Source organism: Coturnix japonica, chromosome 2 (genome assembly GCF_001577835.2).
Source record: "Coturnix japonica isolate 7356 chromosome 2, Coturnix japonica 2.1, whole genome shotgun sequence".
NCBI lineage: Eukaryota > Metazoa > Chordata > Aves > Galliformes > Phasianidae > Coturnix > Coturnix japonica.
In genome coordinates this window covers 22,050,309-22,068,557 of record NC_029517.1, presented here as the reverse complement: position 1 = coordinate 22,068,557, position 18,249 = coordinate 22,050,309, and the positions used below count along the sequence as shown (strand labels likewise).

Below are 18,249 nucleotides of genomic sequence, written 5' to 3'. Positions count from 1 at the left end.
AGCTTTGCTTTATTTTTTCAGTTTATTTTAAGGTGGTATTTTTTATATTACTGCATGTACGGAGCATAGGCAGAGTTAAGGATATCTCATCAAATTTCTCTGATAAATTGCTAGTAGCTGCTGAGCCTCATTTTGAAGCACAGTTAGTCATGCTGTGAAGTGTCTTAACTTTCAGGCTCAGAGTTGGATGGAATAGATGGCCTTTCTTTTGTGTTAAACACTTTAAGGAATTTATTGTGTTGTTATAAAATATATAGTTATTAGAGGAGTGACATCTGTCTGTTTTGTGACAGATTTTGTGTGAGATATTTAGTTTCGAGACTGAGTCTTGTTTCTGTATAATGATCTGAATATTCTCAGATGTTACGTGTGTTGTTTATGTCTTGGGAATATTATGTGACAGAAGGTCCTTATGCTTCCTTTTGTGTGTGTGTAACTGGAACAAAACAGTGCTTTGCACAGCTCAAAATAACTGTAACCTAAAAGACCCTACCTTAGCATGAAGGTGGGATGAACATTCATAGCCATTTGTGGTCTGCGTAAACCATTTCATTTCTGAACTAAAGAGAAGATGTGGATAGAGAGCTCTGCAAGGCTGAGCTCACCCTATTCATACCATTGCTGTCTTCAGTCTTGCTGTCTTTATACAGCTAAGCACTGTGTCCTGGATCACATCTTTGATCATGTGGGATAATCCTCTCTAGTTAGTTCCACATGTACCGAGAAGATGGAAAGGAATCGCATAAGCAAGGAAAGAATGAGATGGTTTGACTTGTACTTGATTGTAGTACTAACAGCCTTTTTGTAATTAGCTGGGTGATGACAAGAAATGTACCCTTAACATATGTCTCTGGAACGTGAGTCCTGCTTTCCTTCTGTGGCTATGACATTGCCCCCATTCTAGGTCCCACCAACAGGGAGACGAAGCTCCCAGCTTGCAGTCTGATGTGCACAGGTGGTAGCAGGCTGCACTTGTGTTCTTCAAGTGGTGTTCCAGGGTTTTTTATTCCATCTTAGTGCTGAATTCTTTCAGCACGGGACTGCCAGCAACTTCAGTGGTTAAAATAATTTGAATGAGAGAGAAAAAAAAGCAAAATTCAGTTTCTTATTTAATCCTTCTGGTAGATTCAATTTATTTTTCTTTAATGATGCTACCTCCAGATGCCTTTTTTTTTTTGTCATTAATCTGTTCATATTTTTGTTCGTGTGTTCCTATGTTTCCATCTACTAGGTAGTGAGTAGTTAGGAATGGAAGTTAATATACTTAACTCCTCTTCAGAGCTCTGTGCCTCCTGAGTTAGCTGTCTGCCTTAAGCTGACAAGTTTTTTTGGGTTGCAGTGCCCTTCCCACTGTAAACCTCCCAAAATTGCTTGCTTCCAAACTGTTGAAATTGTAGTTGGAACCGAAATGGGACAGGAGCTTACATAGCTACATCCAGCTGGATAGCTCAGTTGTAACGCATCCACATAGGGGGCTGTAATGTAAAGGAAGTATGACAGAACTGAGACTGTAACGCTTCAAATTATAACCCTCACAAGCATTTCTTAAAAGCAGAAATTTCTGAATAATTTTGTGAATTTTTGTGCATAGTTTAAACACTGATCAGTCCTTCCCTGTCTGTCCCCTTCCCCTTTACCTTCTGCTTAAGTTATTAGGTGCTTTTCTTCATACCTTTCAGTTCAATGTATTGTGTTTTAATTATAAGTTAAGACTGAAATTAGAAAAGGTGGGAGACAAATGAGAAGACAAAAAATAGTTTGAATGGCAGCATGCATTGGTGGCTGCAGAGTGAAGTGAGTGAGCAGAAGGCTGAGTGATGGCTGCAGACATCCTGTGGATATGGACCTATGCCTATTGGATTTGCTTTTGGCCTTTCACTCTGAGTTCTACTGAACATTCCTGTAAGAAAACTACCGACTTTCAGGAGATTACATTCTGTGAATACATGGTGCTTTCGGTTCTTGGCTAATGCAAATTAGCATGCAAATTTGCAAATACAGTGGAAGTAATAGGATAGTGCCATTGTCCACTGCAAGACTTGGTTTAGTACTGCTGAAATGCTTTTTCAGTGATTCCATTTCCTGAGTAACTGATCATGAAAATTCGTTCAGACTAAGCATGGAATTTCCAGGGAAGAGGCTTTTACAAGGCTTGAAATTGAAAGGAGGGACATGGTAATGATTTGTTTTTTTCCACTTGGTAGAGAAGTACTGATTGGTAAGTCAGACTGCATGACCAACGTGTAATTCTGGTTTTAGAAGCTTGTAGAACTAGACAAGACATTGATATGTATTATTAAGTTACCATCTGTGCAGGATTGTTCCTTTTAATTAAAACATAAAATAAGAAAGTACTCTAACAGTAATTTATGAAGAAAGGGCAAAGGCCACAGTAGAAAAAGACACGCATTGTTGGGAGATTCAACAGTCTTTTTTTCTGCCCTCTCCTTTCTCAGTGTTACATATGAATTATAAACAGGTTATCAGGTGGTTGCAGTAGATGATGCTTGTGTTAGGTCTCTGTCTGTTACTACTGCTGAAATATGGAGAAGCAATCTTTACACAGTCATGATATGAAGAGTTCAATTAAACTGCTATTGTCTGTTATAGATAAATAAAAGTATTTTAGATTAGAATGCTTTTTGAGTGAGTACTTTCAGGATTAAGTGAAAGTCATTGCAGAACTCTCTTATCATTACATTGTCCTCATTCAAGCAGCAGTGAAGAGTTTTACGGAACGTATTTTGATTTGCAGTAACACACAATAATCTGGATAGTGCATATCCTGGAACACTTCAGTATTCATACATGGGAGAGTACCTCTACTGGTTTATTGATTCATGCCTTCCATTTCACAGTTTGAACAGCATGACCTAATGCCCAGAGAGCAGAGAAGTCCTGACTGTTTGTTTTGGTACTGAGCTCAATGACAAAGGCCATTGATGTTACAAACGGAAAAGGCAGAGAGATGTATACACTGTATCAATTGAAAGGATTACATGTAATCATGTTATATTGAGTGTGAGATATTCTGTACGATTGCATCAAATAAATCTGTTACAGTAATAATTCTGAAGCTAACTTTTTTTTTCCATGTATTTTCAGGAGATACAATTAGAACATGCAAAGCAAGCTTTTGTGCAGCGAGACAATACTCAGGCTGGAAGAGTCACAGCTATGGACTTCAGGGACATTATGGTCACTATCCGACCACATATGCTGACACCATTTGTTGAAGAATGTTTAGTTGCTGTGAGTAGCTCTGGTGGTATCATTGGGAAACCATAGAATACAAGATTGAGATCTATTTTTTATGTAGTTTGACCACTCTAATGTGACACATCATCCAGTTTACAGGTGCATTTTTTTAAGCTTAGCAGAAATTATCTAGGCATATCAAAGTTATCCCTCATTACAGAATATAAGTTCTCAACTCCACTGGTTTCTTGAGGCAGAAGACAAAGCAAGTAGATGGGCTGTTGTTGGGCCCACACATATGAACTTTGCCTGACTTTTTCTGGTCATTCTTTTATAGTGAGCTGTGTCAAATATGTTGGGTTAGAAACAAACAACCCTTTGCATCCCGTTTGGGATGTCATTTTCAAAGGACTTGCCTTGCGATTTCAGTTCTGAGTGTCCAAACACCTGTGGCTGTGTAAGAACTGCAACATCACCAAGGGTATTCACTGTGTATTGACTGATTGTTGGTACACTTTAGTGTATGCTTTTGTCAGCTTGAAATGCATTTTATTTTTTATTGGACATTTTCTTTTTTTCTAGACCCTATTCTATTTCCGTTGTCCTTTAAGCAAAATGCTTTTGTTTTTCTGTATTTTTTAGTAATTAATTGTCTGCCGTTTCTCACAAGTAAAGACTCTAGGTTTTTTGTTTGCTTATTTGTTTAAGAATGGTCTTCCAGCACGTGTAAGACTGGTCTTACATGAGCTCTGTTTCTCACAGAGCATGAACTTCTATTACAACTATCACATTGTATTACAGCTTAACATTATTCACTAAAGGGGGAAAAAAAGGGCACCTTTGGTTTTGAACATAGTTTCTAATCTTGGGAATTTATCCAGGTTTAAAGAAGTATTTTCTTCTTTGATTTGTAAGAAAGAATTCCAGGGAGATATGTAAAGTGATGAGAATTGGAAACTGGGCAGAATATTGGAAGAAGCACACAGTAAAAAGTGTAGCCAGAAGACTCATGGAATGACAATGATTTCTGATACCTTCTTCCTCTGTTCTGTTCCCAATCTTGTTAGCAGCTTTCCTAGGTCATAGACTCTCTCATAAAACATCAGATGAAATTTTTGGTTGTGCCTCAAGGTCAGTTAAATTTTGACAAGCTTAAGCATTGCTTTCAGAAATTTTGTAGTTCATCAATCTTGTATTTAGTGAATTGATCCAATTTCTTTTCCTGTGTGCAGGCCCCAAACCACTTCAAAATAAAGGCTTAAGTTCAGTCCTCATTTGAGAATGAGCAGCAATGCAAACCTTGTTCTTTCCATTTGGTTCAGCTGCTGATGTAAGCCTGAGAGCTTACTACTATTTTTTCACAACTTGAAATGCATGTGAATTTAAATGTTTGAGTTGACCTCCTTCAGAATATGTTTTGATTTTGTTGAGATTTTCTGTATAGTAATATACTTTACATGTAGAAGTAGATTTCCTCATTACTAGAAATAAGCCAACTTATAAAACATTTCCAACTAAAACAGCACTGAAACTTGAACTTTGTAAATTACTACTGGTTATGTTGTTATAATCCTGCATATGTATTTGTTTAGGTTTGTAGGATGGGGAGAGTTTTACATTCTGGTCATGATTAGTTTCAGTAACATAAGAATCTTTCATAGTTTTCTTTATTTTGCATTATTTAAAAAAAAAATCCTTTTCTACCCTCACTCTTGTAAAAATAACTGTTTGGAAATCTTTATTTTAAGATTTTTCTTAATTTAATAACAGTCTTTTCTACTTTTACTTTCTCTGTTGTAGGCTGCTGGTGGTACCACTTCTCATCAGGTCAGCTTTTCCTACTTTAATGGATTTAATTCTCTCCTTAACAACATGGAGCTCATTAGAAAGATCTACAGTACTCTGGCTGGAAATAGAAAAGATGTGGAAGTCACCAAGGGTTTGTATAAATGTTTGCAATCTGGAAATTTCCTTGGGCATTTGCCTTGGGCGGGTGGAGGGGAAGACCTCCTCTGTATGCTTTTAAATCAATGGGAGGGAGAGAAAGCCTGCTTTGTTAGTATTCCTTGGTACACCATTCAGTTTTGTACGCTCCTGTTGGAGTCCAGCCTCCAGGTTTTTCGTTTCTGTTTCAGTCAGAAAAGGTCCCAGTAAACTGCCAGTGGGGGCAGGGTGAGGAAAGTATGTAAAGATATTTAAAAGTTTAAGAAGACTTCCTAGGACTCCTGCCAAATTGGCTGCCTATTAAAGTGACCTTCAAGGGTAGTTGAAGAATTCTGTAAACTTGTATTGGCAGCACAGTAAGCTGATCGACAAGCTTGGAACAAGATGTTATCTGCTATATCTAAGCTCTTTATAGAGAATTCCCTGTGCAGTGCCAGAGTTTCATTAATGTGGCCTACTGGGACTATGCATAAAATGTTCCACATCTCTTAACTCTTGATTTTTTTTTCTTTACTTTTTTTTTCCCTGTGACCCACAACTGATTGATACCGTATGTCAAATATCTTCAATCCTGCTGATAGTACTGAGCTTCAAGAGTAGTACTTGTTTACATGGTGGAGATACCATTTCAAACATACATTTATGTAGTGGCAGGAATGCTTTTGTGGTAGATTGCTTCTTTTACTTCCCTTTCCCTTTTTCTTTTCCATCATTAGCATCTTGTGCTTAACATGAAGTAAGTGTAAGGTCCTCTGGATTACTTGTATCTGGTTTGATAATTTTTGTTTCTCTTCTATATTTCTATTCTCTTGCAGAGGAGTTTGTTCTGGCAGCTCAGAAATTTGGTCAGGTTACACCCATGGAAGTGGACATCTTGTTTCAGTTAGCAGATTTATATGAGCCACGGGGGTAAGTGAAGAATTATCAATCCTTCCCTTTTTCTTTTCCTCCTCTCATGTTTTCTGAAGAAGTAGGAGATGGTGGTGGGGAACAGAAGGGTGTGGTGTAGTGGTCAAATGCAGGTAACTCCTTGTGACCCAAAAACCCCTCTCTTAGCAGTTGCTAAGCTGAATTAATTTCCTCAGGCGTATGACATTAGCTGACATTGAAAGAATTGCTCCGCTGGAGGAAGGAACATTGCCCTACAACCTGGCTGAGGCTCAGAGACAGGTAAGAATAGAAACCAGTAAAACGCTATTATATACTTAGTTCTGTTTCTAGTGTTAGAGAGATAGCCTACCTCTTTCTGTGTTCTCAGATTACTGAGTTCCTCTATAATATATGTGAGGAGTATCTTGTTAGAATTCAGTTTTTTAAGGTGCATCATGTCATTTTTATTTTGTCTCTGTGCCCTTTTCTCTTGGGATGCATTTTGACAGGTTAAATGTAATTTACTTTGGAAAGATAAAAATGTATAAGTGTAATCCAGCCATCCAGTAAATATTAGGTGTATATCTAATTAAATTGTTTATGTTTTATGATTCTGCTGCTCTCTGTTCTTTTTAATGAGGAAAGACTTCCTGCTTTGAGTATCGATAGTAAATTCAGCATTTAGCCTATTAAATAGCAACCCTTGTTCTGAAAATGCACACAGGTTCAGGGTTTCAGAGTATTCTCTGCTTTGCTCAATGCTCTGCCGAGTATCAAAGTAGGAGGGATTATGTTTAGTACGCCATCAATTTAAGTAAAATCATTAATATTCACTGTATAACCAAAACCTGAAGGATATTTGCTTTCTCTTTGTGGTCTAACAAAATGAACTTTTCTTCTGTTAGAGGCAAAAGGAAATAGGAATGTTGTTTAAATGTCAAACTCAGTGAACTTTTAGTTTTCATGTCATTGTAGCATGTTGTATTTCTAATGATACAAGTTTCTATACAAATAGATTTAAAACTAACCGTCTCTGTTTCTCTCTGTCTCTATTTTAAGACAGTCTTGACTTTGTGTCTTGTGAAACCATGAGGTTTTTTTTGTTGTTTTTTTTCCTACTGTTGGTCTGTGTGGAGACGCCAGTTTGACCACAATGGGTTGATGCAAGCTACATTTTTAGGGCTACCAGGCTGTAAGCCAGGCCTGTGTGTGTATGTGTATACACATGCACCTCCTTTGCTTCTCTTCCTTCTTCTCCTCCTTCCCCTACACTTGGACACCCCCACCACAACTCTGAGTTGGTATCTAGGATGGCAGTCTTCTGTGTGTTTGAGCAGTGACTGAATATTGACCATGCTGAGTTGAATTCAGATGAGTAGACTTGTAAAAGCTGACCATCTATTCCTAGAAGACTCCTAAAGGAGTTAAAATTTTGGTCTGAATATCAAGTAACTTAAGTTACAATAGGTGGCAGTAAAATGCAATTGTGAAAGGGCAACCTTCTTCCATTTTTGCTTTGGGGACGCTGTCTTTGTTCATCTAATTAATGCCATTTTAAGAGGCTAGAACAAATGAACCTTCTTAAAATCTTTCCATTTCTTCTGCTTACCCACCTCTATCTTTTCATTTTCCCATGCAGTTTATTTTTAATTTCATCAGCTTGGTGCTGAAACTGAAAAGATTTTCAGCTATATTGTTAGTCTTATCTATTTTTTTTTTGCCAACTCCATCTGTACTGGAGCATAAGATAAAGCCTAAACTTGTTCTGAGGAAAAAAAAACCACCTTATATTTCTGTTTTATCCTTTTGTTCTTAGTATGAAATTAAAGTGGGATTATAAAACTTATTGTAGGAGACATAAGGCCTGTGCATAACTTTTGTTACACTCATTGTTTTCCTTCATTATCTGGCAATTTTAAATTTGGGGCTCTTTTGAAATTTGTTTTTTGTTAAGTTGGATCCAAACTCATGGACTGGGAGCAAATGAAATTGTAGGGGTGCTTTATGACATCTCATTGTCCTTTAGCAAATGCTTTCATACGTGCTGCTTTGACAGCCCGAGAAGTAATAGGGTTCCATGCTAGAAAGTAATTCCAAGCTGGAGTTGCGTTTAGCTGTGGGAAGTTAATGACAAAAGTGTGTGCCCTTTTATGTATGAATTTGAGTTCTTGATTTTGGAGTTGCATAATTTCTTGTACCATCAGTCTCTTGTTTTTTTCTGTCCCAAACTGAAGAGCCTATGTTATATGATGCTTGGAAATGTGTGGATAAGGCATTTTATTATAAAAACAAATTATCCAGTGCATTCTGGATTTCTACTAAGTATTGATACACTTTCTGATCCTGAGATATTCTCTTAAGAAATGCAATGCTCTGATGATTTTACTTGTCCTCCCTTTTATTTTACATCCTGTCTTGACAGAAAGCTCCAGGTGATGTGTCTCGACCAGTCCTCATCCAGATTGCAGAATCAGCGTACAGGTTTGCCCTTGGTTCAGTTGCTGGAGGTTAGTCATGGCTGAGCAGATGAGCATTCATCTTCACTGTTTTTCCTTTCATACTTTTTCCCCTTTCCCACTTCTTCCCCTTCTTTGTGGAAGACTTTCCTATCTTTCCCTTGAAATCCCTTTCTAATCAATGTCATGACTATAAGATGGCAGTGGAAGAGGTCATCTGGTCTACAGTAGTTTTGGAATTTATGAGCAATTGGAGTTTGCGGGTGACACTTTTACCTAATGTGGCACCAAAACAGTTTCAGGAGAATCAGGTTAATAATGAAATAGAGTCAAGAAGTGCTTTTGGATGAAATTATTTGTGGTAGTTGGTTGTATCCAGAACATAATATGGATAAAGAAGGTATGTCTGAGCATTGAGATGTATATGTGGAAGATGACAGTTGCAATCAAACACCACAAATGCAAAAGTATTGTTTTCATATAGCTTGATTTTTTTTATTTGCAGCTGTTGGAGCCACTGCAGTCTACCCAATTGATTTGGTAAAAACTCGTATGCAAAACCAGCGCTCTACAGGCTCTTTTGTGGGAGAACTTATGTATAAAAACAGCTTTGATTGCTTCAAGAAAGTGCTTCGTTATGAAGGTTTCTTTGGGCTTTATAGAGGTAAGTTTAAAGGTGGCGTCTACTATTAGTGAGATATTAAGAAGAATTAAGGAAAACTCTGAATTTTTAAGCCAATTTTGTTAAGGCTTCAGTTTTGTCTTTGTACTTTTGCTTTATTTAAACTCTTGCATTGATTTATATTCCCTTTCTATTTGAATGGTTGTGAACTTATTGATAATTAAAACCTCACTGGAATGAGAACACTTCTGTGGGACCTTTCCATCTGCAACAGGACAGGAACAGCAATTTCCTATAGCAAAAAATATACTTGTGGTCAAGTATCTCCTTAGCAGTTCTTTGCACCAAGAAAAATTTGTCTTGTTTTGTAAGAAATTAAGACAAATGATCCTTTTTGTTTGTTTGTTTTTGATTTCAAGTCCTTTCTCATCTATTTTGTTTCTTTAAAAGCATCTGTAGAGAAACTGATGCAAGTTTGAGTAAGGCAGAGGTAGTTAAAGGAATCATTAACTACTGCATAAGACTAGTTCTTCTCTGCCAAAGACATAAATTGACTTATTCTTCTAGTATCTGAATTATTGAGGTATTTCCCTCCTGTCTGCAATGTTTGTTGGGGTGGATTTGAAATTTGCATTATTTATTTCATTTTTAGCCATCTAGCTTAAAAACTTCCTTTAGGCTTTTGAAACTAAAATATATACAATAGAGAAAGCAAATTTCTAATAAGAGTTGAGTCAAGAATAAAGAATGAAAGATGTCAGTAAAACATAAGGGTCTGACAAAGCTATATGCACCTGAAAAGCAATGATAACAACAACAAAAAACACTAAGTTTTACAAGACAAAGTGTGAAACAACACTAAAAGTAAGTGTTGTGATACATCAGCACTCTATAAGGTATGGTCTGAGTTGCTGTAAGTTGACTTCTCAAAATTCATACTTTGTAATTATGTTAGCACAGTTGGAAATGGGAAGAGTCTGTTACCTTTAACTGTGATTGAGGCAATTTTTTGAGTAGGCTTAGTAATTTAATAAGGAGTATTGACATGGTTTCTATTTTGTAAGGATCCTTGACTCCGTGTGTTTGTCATATTTTTGAACCATTTTTTCATTGCCAAATTTAGTGAACTTTTGAAGTTTCTGCCTGCATTGCTTGTCTTTCCACTCTCTGTCCCCTTTACTACTTCTCAGTCTTCCAAAGAGCAATAGTGAAATCCCAGACAGTTGGGTACAGCTGAACTTTTAAACCTTAGGCAATAATCTCATTTCTGGATTATATAGGAGAAATTTTGCAATAGGAAAGAACACCGTTTCAGAAGCTAACTGAGACCTGCATTTGTACACACTCTCTAATTAAAGGGCAGCATGATATAGCTTCTCTTTTAAAAGAGTAAAATGGTGAAAGAGCCTTAAAAGACGTGACATTCCCAAAATTGCCTGATTTTTATTACATGGAGGAGATGACACTGGAGAAAGTTGAGCATCCAAGTACAGAAAGAAGGATTCCAGTTAAGCTTGAGAGGACAAGAAAATTTAAAAGAAACGTTTTATAGATAGATTAGTGTATTTACCCAATGTCGTGCAGGAAAGTTTAAGGTGAGAGTCATCTAATTCTGATCTTAAATGCTTTGCTAGGTAAGACAGACTAGTAAACCACCTCTTGTTGCTCACTGGCATTCTTTCTTACATGGTGTTACTTTTTTTTCTTATCCTACTGGAGCAGGGAGCAGTATTTGATAGAATTCTCCTACTTAACAGAACAGTGATGCAAGACCTTTGTTTTAAAACAACAACAAACCTGGAAACATTTGGAGTGGTGGTGTGTTTGCCATACCACGCTGCAAGAAAGCAAGCAGCAATTACAAACCCTACTCTGAACTGAGCCATTTCAAAGGATATTTTTAATACAAGATGCATAGTTACATCCAATGAAGTGAACTATTTATTTCTTTGTATTGCTATTTTATTCCAAACTTGAAAAGGGCAAAAGCACCATGTTCTAAAGCACTATCTCAGATAAGGATAAATTACACCATCTTGTGGATGTAAAGAGAGCACGGAATTCTGTTTAATGCGAATTTGGTTCTGAGGATAATCAACACTTGCACCGAAAAGACGCTTTGATTTTTAATGGCAACCAGGATACAAACCTCTGTAGGATCTTTAATTTTATAGTATCTACTATTTGAATGCTGTGTTGTTAGGCTCTTTTTTTTTTTTTCTCCTGAGATAAAAATTTTTGTCTGTCTCTTTCTCAGCATGGCTTAAAACAATTCTCACCTTAGATACCTATAATTTACTGTTGTGGTTAAATTTGTGCCTGAAATACGTATTTAGAAACTTACAGGTATTTATATATATGCGAATATAAGAAAATGTTGGAATCTCTGATCAGTCAACATCTCTTCCAATTGATGAACTCGCTCATATTTCTTAATAATATCTTAATTGTATATCTGCCCTTATGAGTCACAGAATGTTTAACAGTCTTAACCAGTGAGATTAAGAGATTATTGCATCTACTCTAGATGGAACTTCAATGGGAAATTTAAGTACCAGAAATAAAATGCAACTAATTGAACTGTTCAGTAGTCGTGCATTTTAGTTAATGCCACTTCACCTAGAGACTAAGAAAAAGGAGTGCTGTAGAATACTCTCTTATCCATGGTCATTAGCTGTTGAGAAATGTGTTAGTTTCATTTCTTCAGATGGTGCTTCTAACACTGCCCTGACTACAGAAGCCTTCTAATGTTAGATTTTAAAATTCATTCATTTCTCATCCAATTTAATTATTATTGATACAAGACAAGATATACAAGACCGTGGCAAATACTTTCTTCTGGAATATGCAGTGGAGTACCATTTTTGTAGAATGGAAGTGCAAGTCTTCTCCTATTTTAATGTTTTGTCACAGCACAAAATATTCCTGACAGAAATACCCAGTTTGCAGTTCCATTGAGCTGTGCTTAAATGCCAACTGGAAATTAATTGTCTAATTTCTTGTATGAATCCTGTAATAGAAAAAATTGGCAGTATTCTGTTCATACTTTTACACTGCATGTCCAAATAGTTCCAAATATTTAACCTATACTGAGAAACTCCTTCATTCAGTAGGTTTTTCTATCATGATGGGAAAATCTCATCTATTACACAGTGTGAAACTGAAGTTTCACTATTAGAAGTCTGAAGAATGCTTTGGCCAAGTAAGACTTCTCAATACCATCACCACCAGTGGGCTGGATGAGGTTTTGCGTGTGTGCTGTTTGGCTGTATTTAGGCTGTTTTCAAAAAAGTAACTTGTATGATCTTGCAAACTCTGAATGCAGCTTCTGATGCTCTGTCTCACATGTAACTTCACCTTTCCATACAGTCATTGTGTGATGGTGTGTCAGAATTAGTGTATGGTAATTGCTACTCGAGAGCTTTGGATATATGAAAATGGGTTGTGTAATCTGTTTGCTGTATACTATCCTAGCAGGCTGTAATAAAAGCATACATTCTTTTAGACACTATCAGGTGATTCTAAGTCTGTCCTACATTTGTGCATGTATCATATTGCTGAGCTGTTAATGCATAGTAATACTGAAAAATCCCCAGCATGTGAAGAAGATAACCCCAAGAGAAAAATAACATTTTCATGTGTGTCGCTTGATAGGCTTTCTTTCTTCCAAAACTTACCGCCTTTAACATGCTCTGAACTCTTTCAACAGTGTTTCAGGGCTCCTATCAAAAGGGTAAATAATAAAAAGAATTTAGCTAGGATAATTGGGCCACAAAGGTACCACTCAGAAGTAGCTTTATTACATTGGTATAAAAGCAAACAGAGTCCCTTTTCCTCCCTGTGCAGCTGAGACAGCATCTTTTTAATCACTGAAGACACAAATTCATTTGCCAGAATGTCTGTACAAAGCCACATATGTCCTACAGATGTAAATTCAGATTAATTTAAGAGTTGTGAATATAATTTAGTCTGTATAAGGTTGAAGCTGTAAAGATATCCTTTACACTGTATATCCTAGTCTTTTATTTGTAGTGCTGCAGAAAACGTAATATTTAATTATACAATTTTGACTGTCTTAATGTTTTTTTCAGCGAAGTCTCCTATGCAGATAAAACTGATTCAGGAATTCAAGTTTTGAAATGTAACTTAGCAAAACCTCTTCTTTTGAGGAACCATACACAACTTTGGGATTACTGCATTCTTTTGTTCAAACACTCAGCCATACTGTTGTGATTCCACATAACCAATGGATAAATGTGAGGTGTATGTGTATACCAGCAATTCATTACTCTTTCTGGCAATTTAAAAACAAAAATCCCAATACTGCTAGTGCAAAATTTTAAAGGCATTAGTGTATAAGCACAACTGACTTTTTGGCTATCACAAGACAATCGGTGCTATTCTCTACCATCTTTTCCTTGCTAAGATTATCACTGGTAACAAATAAAGCTGATAGATGGTACCAGAATGAAAGAACAACCATTGCACGTTCAATTTTCTTCCTTATTCTGGTGTTTAGCTCTTTGGGAAAATGCTTTTCCGCAAGTGAGCTCATAGAAGTGGGATGGTAGTTGTCTCTTTCTCCAAAATATTTGGCGAACTGTGAATGTCAGAGACTGTAGAAAGTACCCATAGGTGCTAAAGCAAAGGGGTCTGCATTTAGCCTGTGTGATTTGAACAGTGCCCTAGTTCCTTATCCTTGCCAACTCTTAAAACACTGTCTTAGCCCCAGGCTTATTAGGTAAGCTCTGTGTGTTTTTAGGTTGTGTAGCACAAACAAGATACTGTCTGTTCACTTCAGGCAAGTGAAATCAGAAGTCAGATTCCTGCTTTCATTTCTATACTGCATTGCATCTTACAAGATAAAACAGGAAATTCCATACCTGGGAAGAAGGTAGCATAATTTGTTCTAAGGACTGGTGAGTTAGCTGGGCAGTTGTGCTCAAGAGTGCAGTTGTTCGTGCTGACGTCTTACATTATTTTGATTCCTGTCCCCTTGGGTTCTACCTTCTAATGCATTGCTTTTGTTGCCAGGAAAACAAAGTTCTGCAGTCATGATTTTTGAAACAGACATAACTTGTATCTTACAGAATTTATTAGAAAGTCTTCACACATTTTCATGTGGAGATACAGAAAATAAATGTAAGTGTAGGACAGATACTGAAACATAGTTGGCAGATCTGTGTTGGTGTTTAAGTGTAACGTGAGCTAATATCAGGGATTTAAAAACTCTAAAGTGACTATAGTATATGTAGGAAGTTATTCAGACTTGAAGTGGTAGCACAGAGTTTGTTCTCAAAATGGAATGTTTAAGTACTCTCATTAAATATAATAACACAAAATTGCTGTAAAAATTGCCCGCTTCTAGGTGGTGATCTCTATATACATTTGTTGATTTGTTTAGTTAATACCAAGTTACTTGATGCACTGAATTCTCTTTTTCTACCTTACAGGTCTGTTACCACAGCTATTAGGCGTAGCACCAGAAAAGGCCATAAAACTTACTGTAAGTTTGCAAATGGATTATTCTTGCATTTCCTCACGTTTTAAAGTCTGTCTAATTACAGTTAGCTTGTTAAGGATTTTTATTCTTTATGTGTCAGCTACATGATAAAGCTCATTCCATCGTTTTTGCTGGATAGAAACTTAATTGCACGAAGCAACTGTTTATATCTCACTTGTGAACACTGCAAGTGGTGTACAAGTCACATGTTTCTATGCTTATTTTAAGAATCTTACTGAAAACTTATTTTTGGATTGGCTCCAAAATATAACAAGCTTATTCAACTTCTTCATCTGTCTGCTTGTTTATAACTAGTGCAGGGCTTTGGTTTCACCTCTTAGCAAAAATGAGTAATTATTTTATTGAGATTGGAGGGCTTTTGTTTCTGTTTCTTCACTTAGTTCCTGTACGTTTAATTTTTGCACTACAGGAGATAATTTGAACGTGGAGTGAAGTGTTGATAAAAAAGGAACTTGTTTGCATGCTTTTTTTTCCTAAATGTCTGTCTTCTGTAATTCTGATATTTCTTGAATGATTTGAAAACACTGAAGAATTTCTCATTATAGGCCAATCTTAATGCATTGGTTATTCACAAAAGCAAGCTGACTGCATTTTAAAACGTGAAAGATATTTACTGCTGTTAATTGGATTACTATTGCATTAAAACTTATTACTGAACGTTCTGATATTCCTTTAGAATTATACTTCAGTTTGCAAACGTTGTGAATATTTCTAAAATCTTAAATGAGTTTATAATTAAGTTTTGATAACGATTATTTTATTTAATTACCGATTGTTACCATTTTTCTCCGATTATTCTAAATTGAATGCTGCAAATCTTTGTTGGGAAGAAAGTCGACTTTAATATGTCAAATAAAGCCTAAGAGTTGTTTAGTATCTGTTAACTGCATGGATGTATTTGCAATTTTAGTTGCACAAAATGAGCATTTTCTCCAACCTTGTAATTTACTGGCTTTCATCAATGTTTGTTTTTTAAGGTTAATGATTTTGTGAGAGATAAGTTTATGAGTAAAGATGGCTCCGTCCCACTGGCTGCAGAAATTCTTGCTGGTGGCTGTGTAAGTATCTTAAATTTCCTTAATGTGAGATACATAAAAGTACGGTGTGTAAGATTACCTATGCAGACTAAGGCTTCTGTTTAACCACAGATCCAGTGCGAGAGCAGACTCTGCTAGAGCATCTCAGTTCTTTCCTAGATAGGCCAGCCACTCTTGATGAAAGGGTAAACGTATCTGTGCATCATGCCTGTAACTGCACTGTATAATTCTCTCAGCTTAGTTTGTTTCCTTAATACAGAATCTGTCTTTGTGAGTGTTGGCTGTAGCTTATGGCCTAAAGAGGATTCATGCTAACCTTTCCAGAAATTAATAATTAGCTACTACTTTGTGGCACCCACTCTGCCACGTCACTTCTTTCCTGATGTGTTATTGCGCCCACTAATTTTCACTTTTTGCAGTGATACTGGCTGTTTGAAATGGCAAAAACTACTCATGCTTCCTTGAGTTCACAGCAGACGTAGGCTGTCTAATGTTAACCCAGTACATAATGCGTTCCTGAATGTAGGCTGTAGTTAAAACCCACTACGTTTTTAAGATTGTTTTCCTTGCACTGAGTAGTATCTTAAGGAACAAGTGGTATATTCCTGGGTAAATGATCATACTTCACATTTTGGTCTAGTTCTGTATGTTCACATTACAGCTTACTTTACCTGGTGCATTGATTTTGTCCTAGCAAATGTAAATACGTTGAGTAAAATGAATAGTTATTCAAAGACCAGTGCACTTTACAGATAAAGAACACTGTTTATTTAAACTGGCTTTGATCACTGGGGCATAGCAATGTTGATATATTTTCAATCTGTCTTTGTTTCTGCTGTCATAAGACAGATGAGGTCACATTTTCAAGCAGCTTCTACCTGTGTTGAAAACTACATTGAGCAGCAACTCAAAAACAAATTCTTGCATCTCAGCTTCAGTCGGTGCAGAGATCCCATTTCTGTGTGTGCTCACAGAGCATACTGTGGATTATCTCAGCCTGGGGTGCAGCGGCTCGGTGCCTCACAGGCTGAGAAGCTCCAGCTTTCTGTAGTTCTCAGGAGATGGGGCAGGATTTGGCTGCTGTCTCACTGCGTCCTGTTTGATCACTGACCTGTTGTAGACTGCCAGGTAGGATCCCCTTGTTCTGTAACTTTAGTAGCATTCAGGGGAGAAAAAAAGAAAGGGGGGGGGGGGGGAAGAAGAATGTGGGTCTCTGAAGTCCTAAATAAAAAGCATGTTGTAAATGAAGGGAAAATGCAATAAACTACTTGCAGAGTAAAAAGTATTTGCCCCTTACACTAATAAAATATCTTATGAACATAGCAGCCATGGAAACTCCGCAAAATTTTCATTTAAAATGTCATTTATTCTGGAGTTTTTATTTTTACAGACTGCTGTGAATTTTTTAATGCAGTAGAAAAAGCACTCTTTACAGAGACCTGTCATTCACCGGCAAGCTTTCTGCCAGCAGTTCATCGTAAACCAGGGATCTGCTTTCAGAGATAGGTGGCTTGAGATGTATTTTAAACATGCTGTAACTGTTGGCTTGTTGCGTTTGGAATTCGAAATACATATGAAGAATGGGATGCTGCGTGAGGTTCTAGCAGCAGACGTGCGGTGGCAGAATGCCCTGAGTTTCCTTTTAACTGTGAAGTGCTCCTTTTAACTTAAGGGCACAGGCTGGTGCCAGGCAGATAGGTTGCAACTTGTCTCAGCTGCAGGTGGTCTTTGTGTTTTTTTGTAATTTTAAACCGAATTCAGCCTAGTAACACAGACTGTCATTACAAGCAGTGCTCAGCTTTTGGAGGAAAAGAGATGGGCTTTCCTTTCATGATACAAATATATGCATAAAATGTGAAGCGCCAGAGGCGGGCGGGCCTCTCCTACAGCTCTCAGTGTTGGACTGGCCCAAGCTTCTGTCCCAGTTACCGTTCATGTGAAACTTGTGCTTGCAGTGGTAGCAGCAAGGACACTGTTGAATGCTTTTGAAAATACTCGGTCTTGGATTTTACCTCATTTGAAAGCATGGCAATCGTTTGTAGGGGAGGCAAGGAGAGAGGAGAGTATGATGTGTTACAGTCTAAAACTGGGGAAGCCAGCTAAGAGGTGTTGTATAAAAAGAAACCTGCCCTACCACCTTTCCACTCTCCACATCTAGTTTTCAGCTGTGATTGTGTTACAAACGCTGATATTACATTTTCCTTTCTCCGTGCGTGTATTTCCATGGAGCCCATTCATTGCTTATGCGAGGGTTTTGTGCTGGGATGCGTGGTAGATTTCAGCGCTTTAAATACCAGCCCTACGAGTACGTTGCGGCATTAATACCTAAGAAAGGGAGGACCAAGCAGACACTTGGGTGTTTTTGGCTGTTCAGTAACACAAAGGGCTTTGAAGGGGTCAGTATCACCTGAGCAGCTCCACTCTGCTGTTCGCCCAACCATTGCCAGGCGTTGACTTTTAAGTCCCTAAGGAGCTCGCTTTGCATCATAATTACTGAGAATTAGTACACATGGCTGACTTTTGCACTTGTAACTAAAGCTGACTGTTTCATTGAACAAGTCTTTTTCTGTTTTGTAAACTGTTTTCTCTGCTGAAAAA

The 18,249-nt window shown here is 37.2% G+C and overlaps 1 protein-coding gene across 4 annotated transcripts in view; it reads left to right on the top strand.

Annotated features, from left to right (window-relative positions):
• The window catches only part of SLC25A13 (solute carrier family 25 member 13), an 85,773-nt gene that overhangs the window by 43,619 nt on the left and 23,905 nt on the right, over nt 1-18,249 (top strand). For all 4 annotated transcript variants that reach the window (XM_015853600.2, XM_015853599.2, XM_015853598.2 and 1 more), the window contains 8 exons: nt 3,106-3,252; nt 4,999-5,137; nt 5,958-6,051; nt 6,228-6,312; nt 8,435-8,519; nt 8,974-9,132; nt 14,544-14,596; nt 15,592-15,672. In XM_015853600.2, the coding sequence (XP_015709086.1) occupies nt 3,106-3,252; nt 4,999-5,137; nt 5,958-6,051; nt 6,228-6,312; nt 8,435-8,519; nt 8,974-9,132; nt 14,544-14,596; nt 15,592-15,672 (843 nt within the window). The remainder of the gene's footprint in view (nt 1-3,105; nt 3,253-4,998; nt 5,138-5,957; nt 6,052-6,227; nt 6,313-8,434; nt 8,520-8,973; nt 9,133-14,543; nt 14,597-15,591; nt 15,673-18,249) is intronic.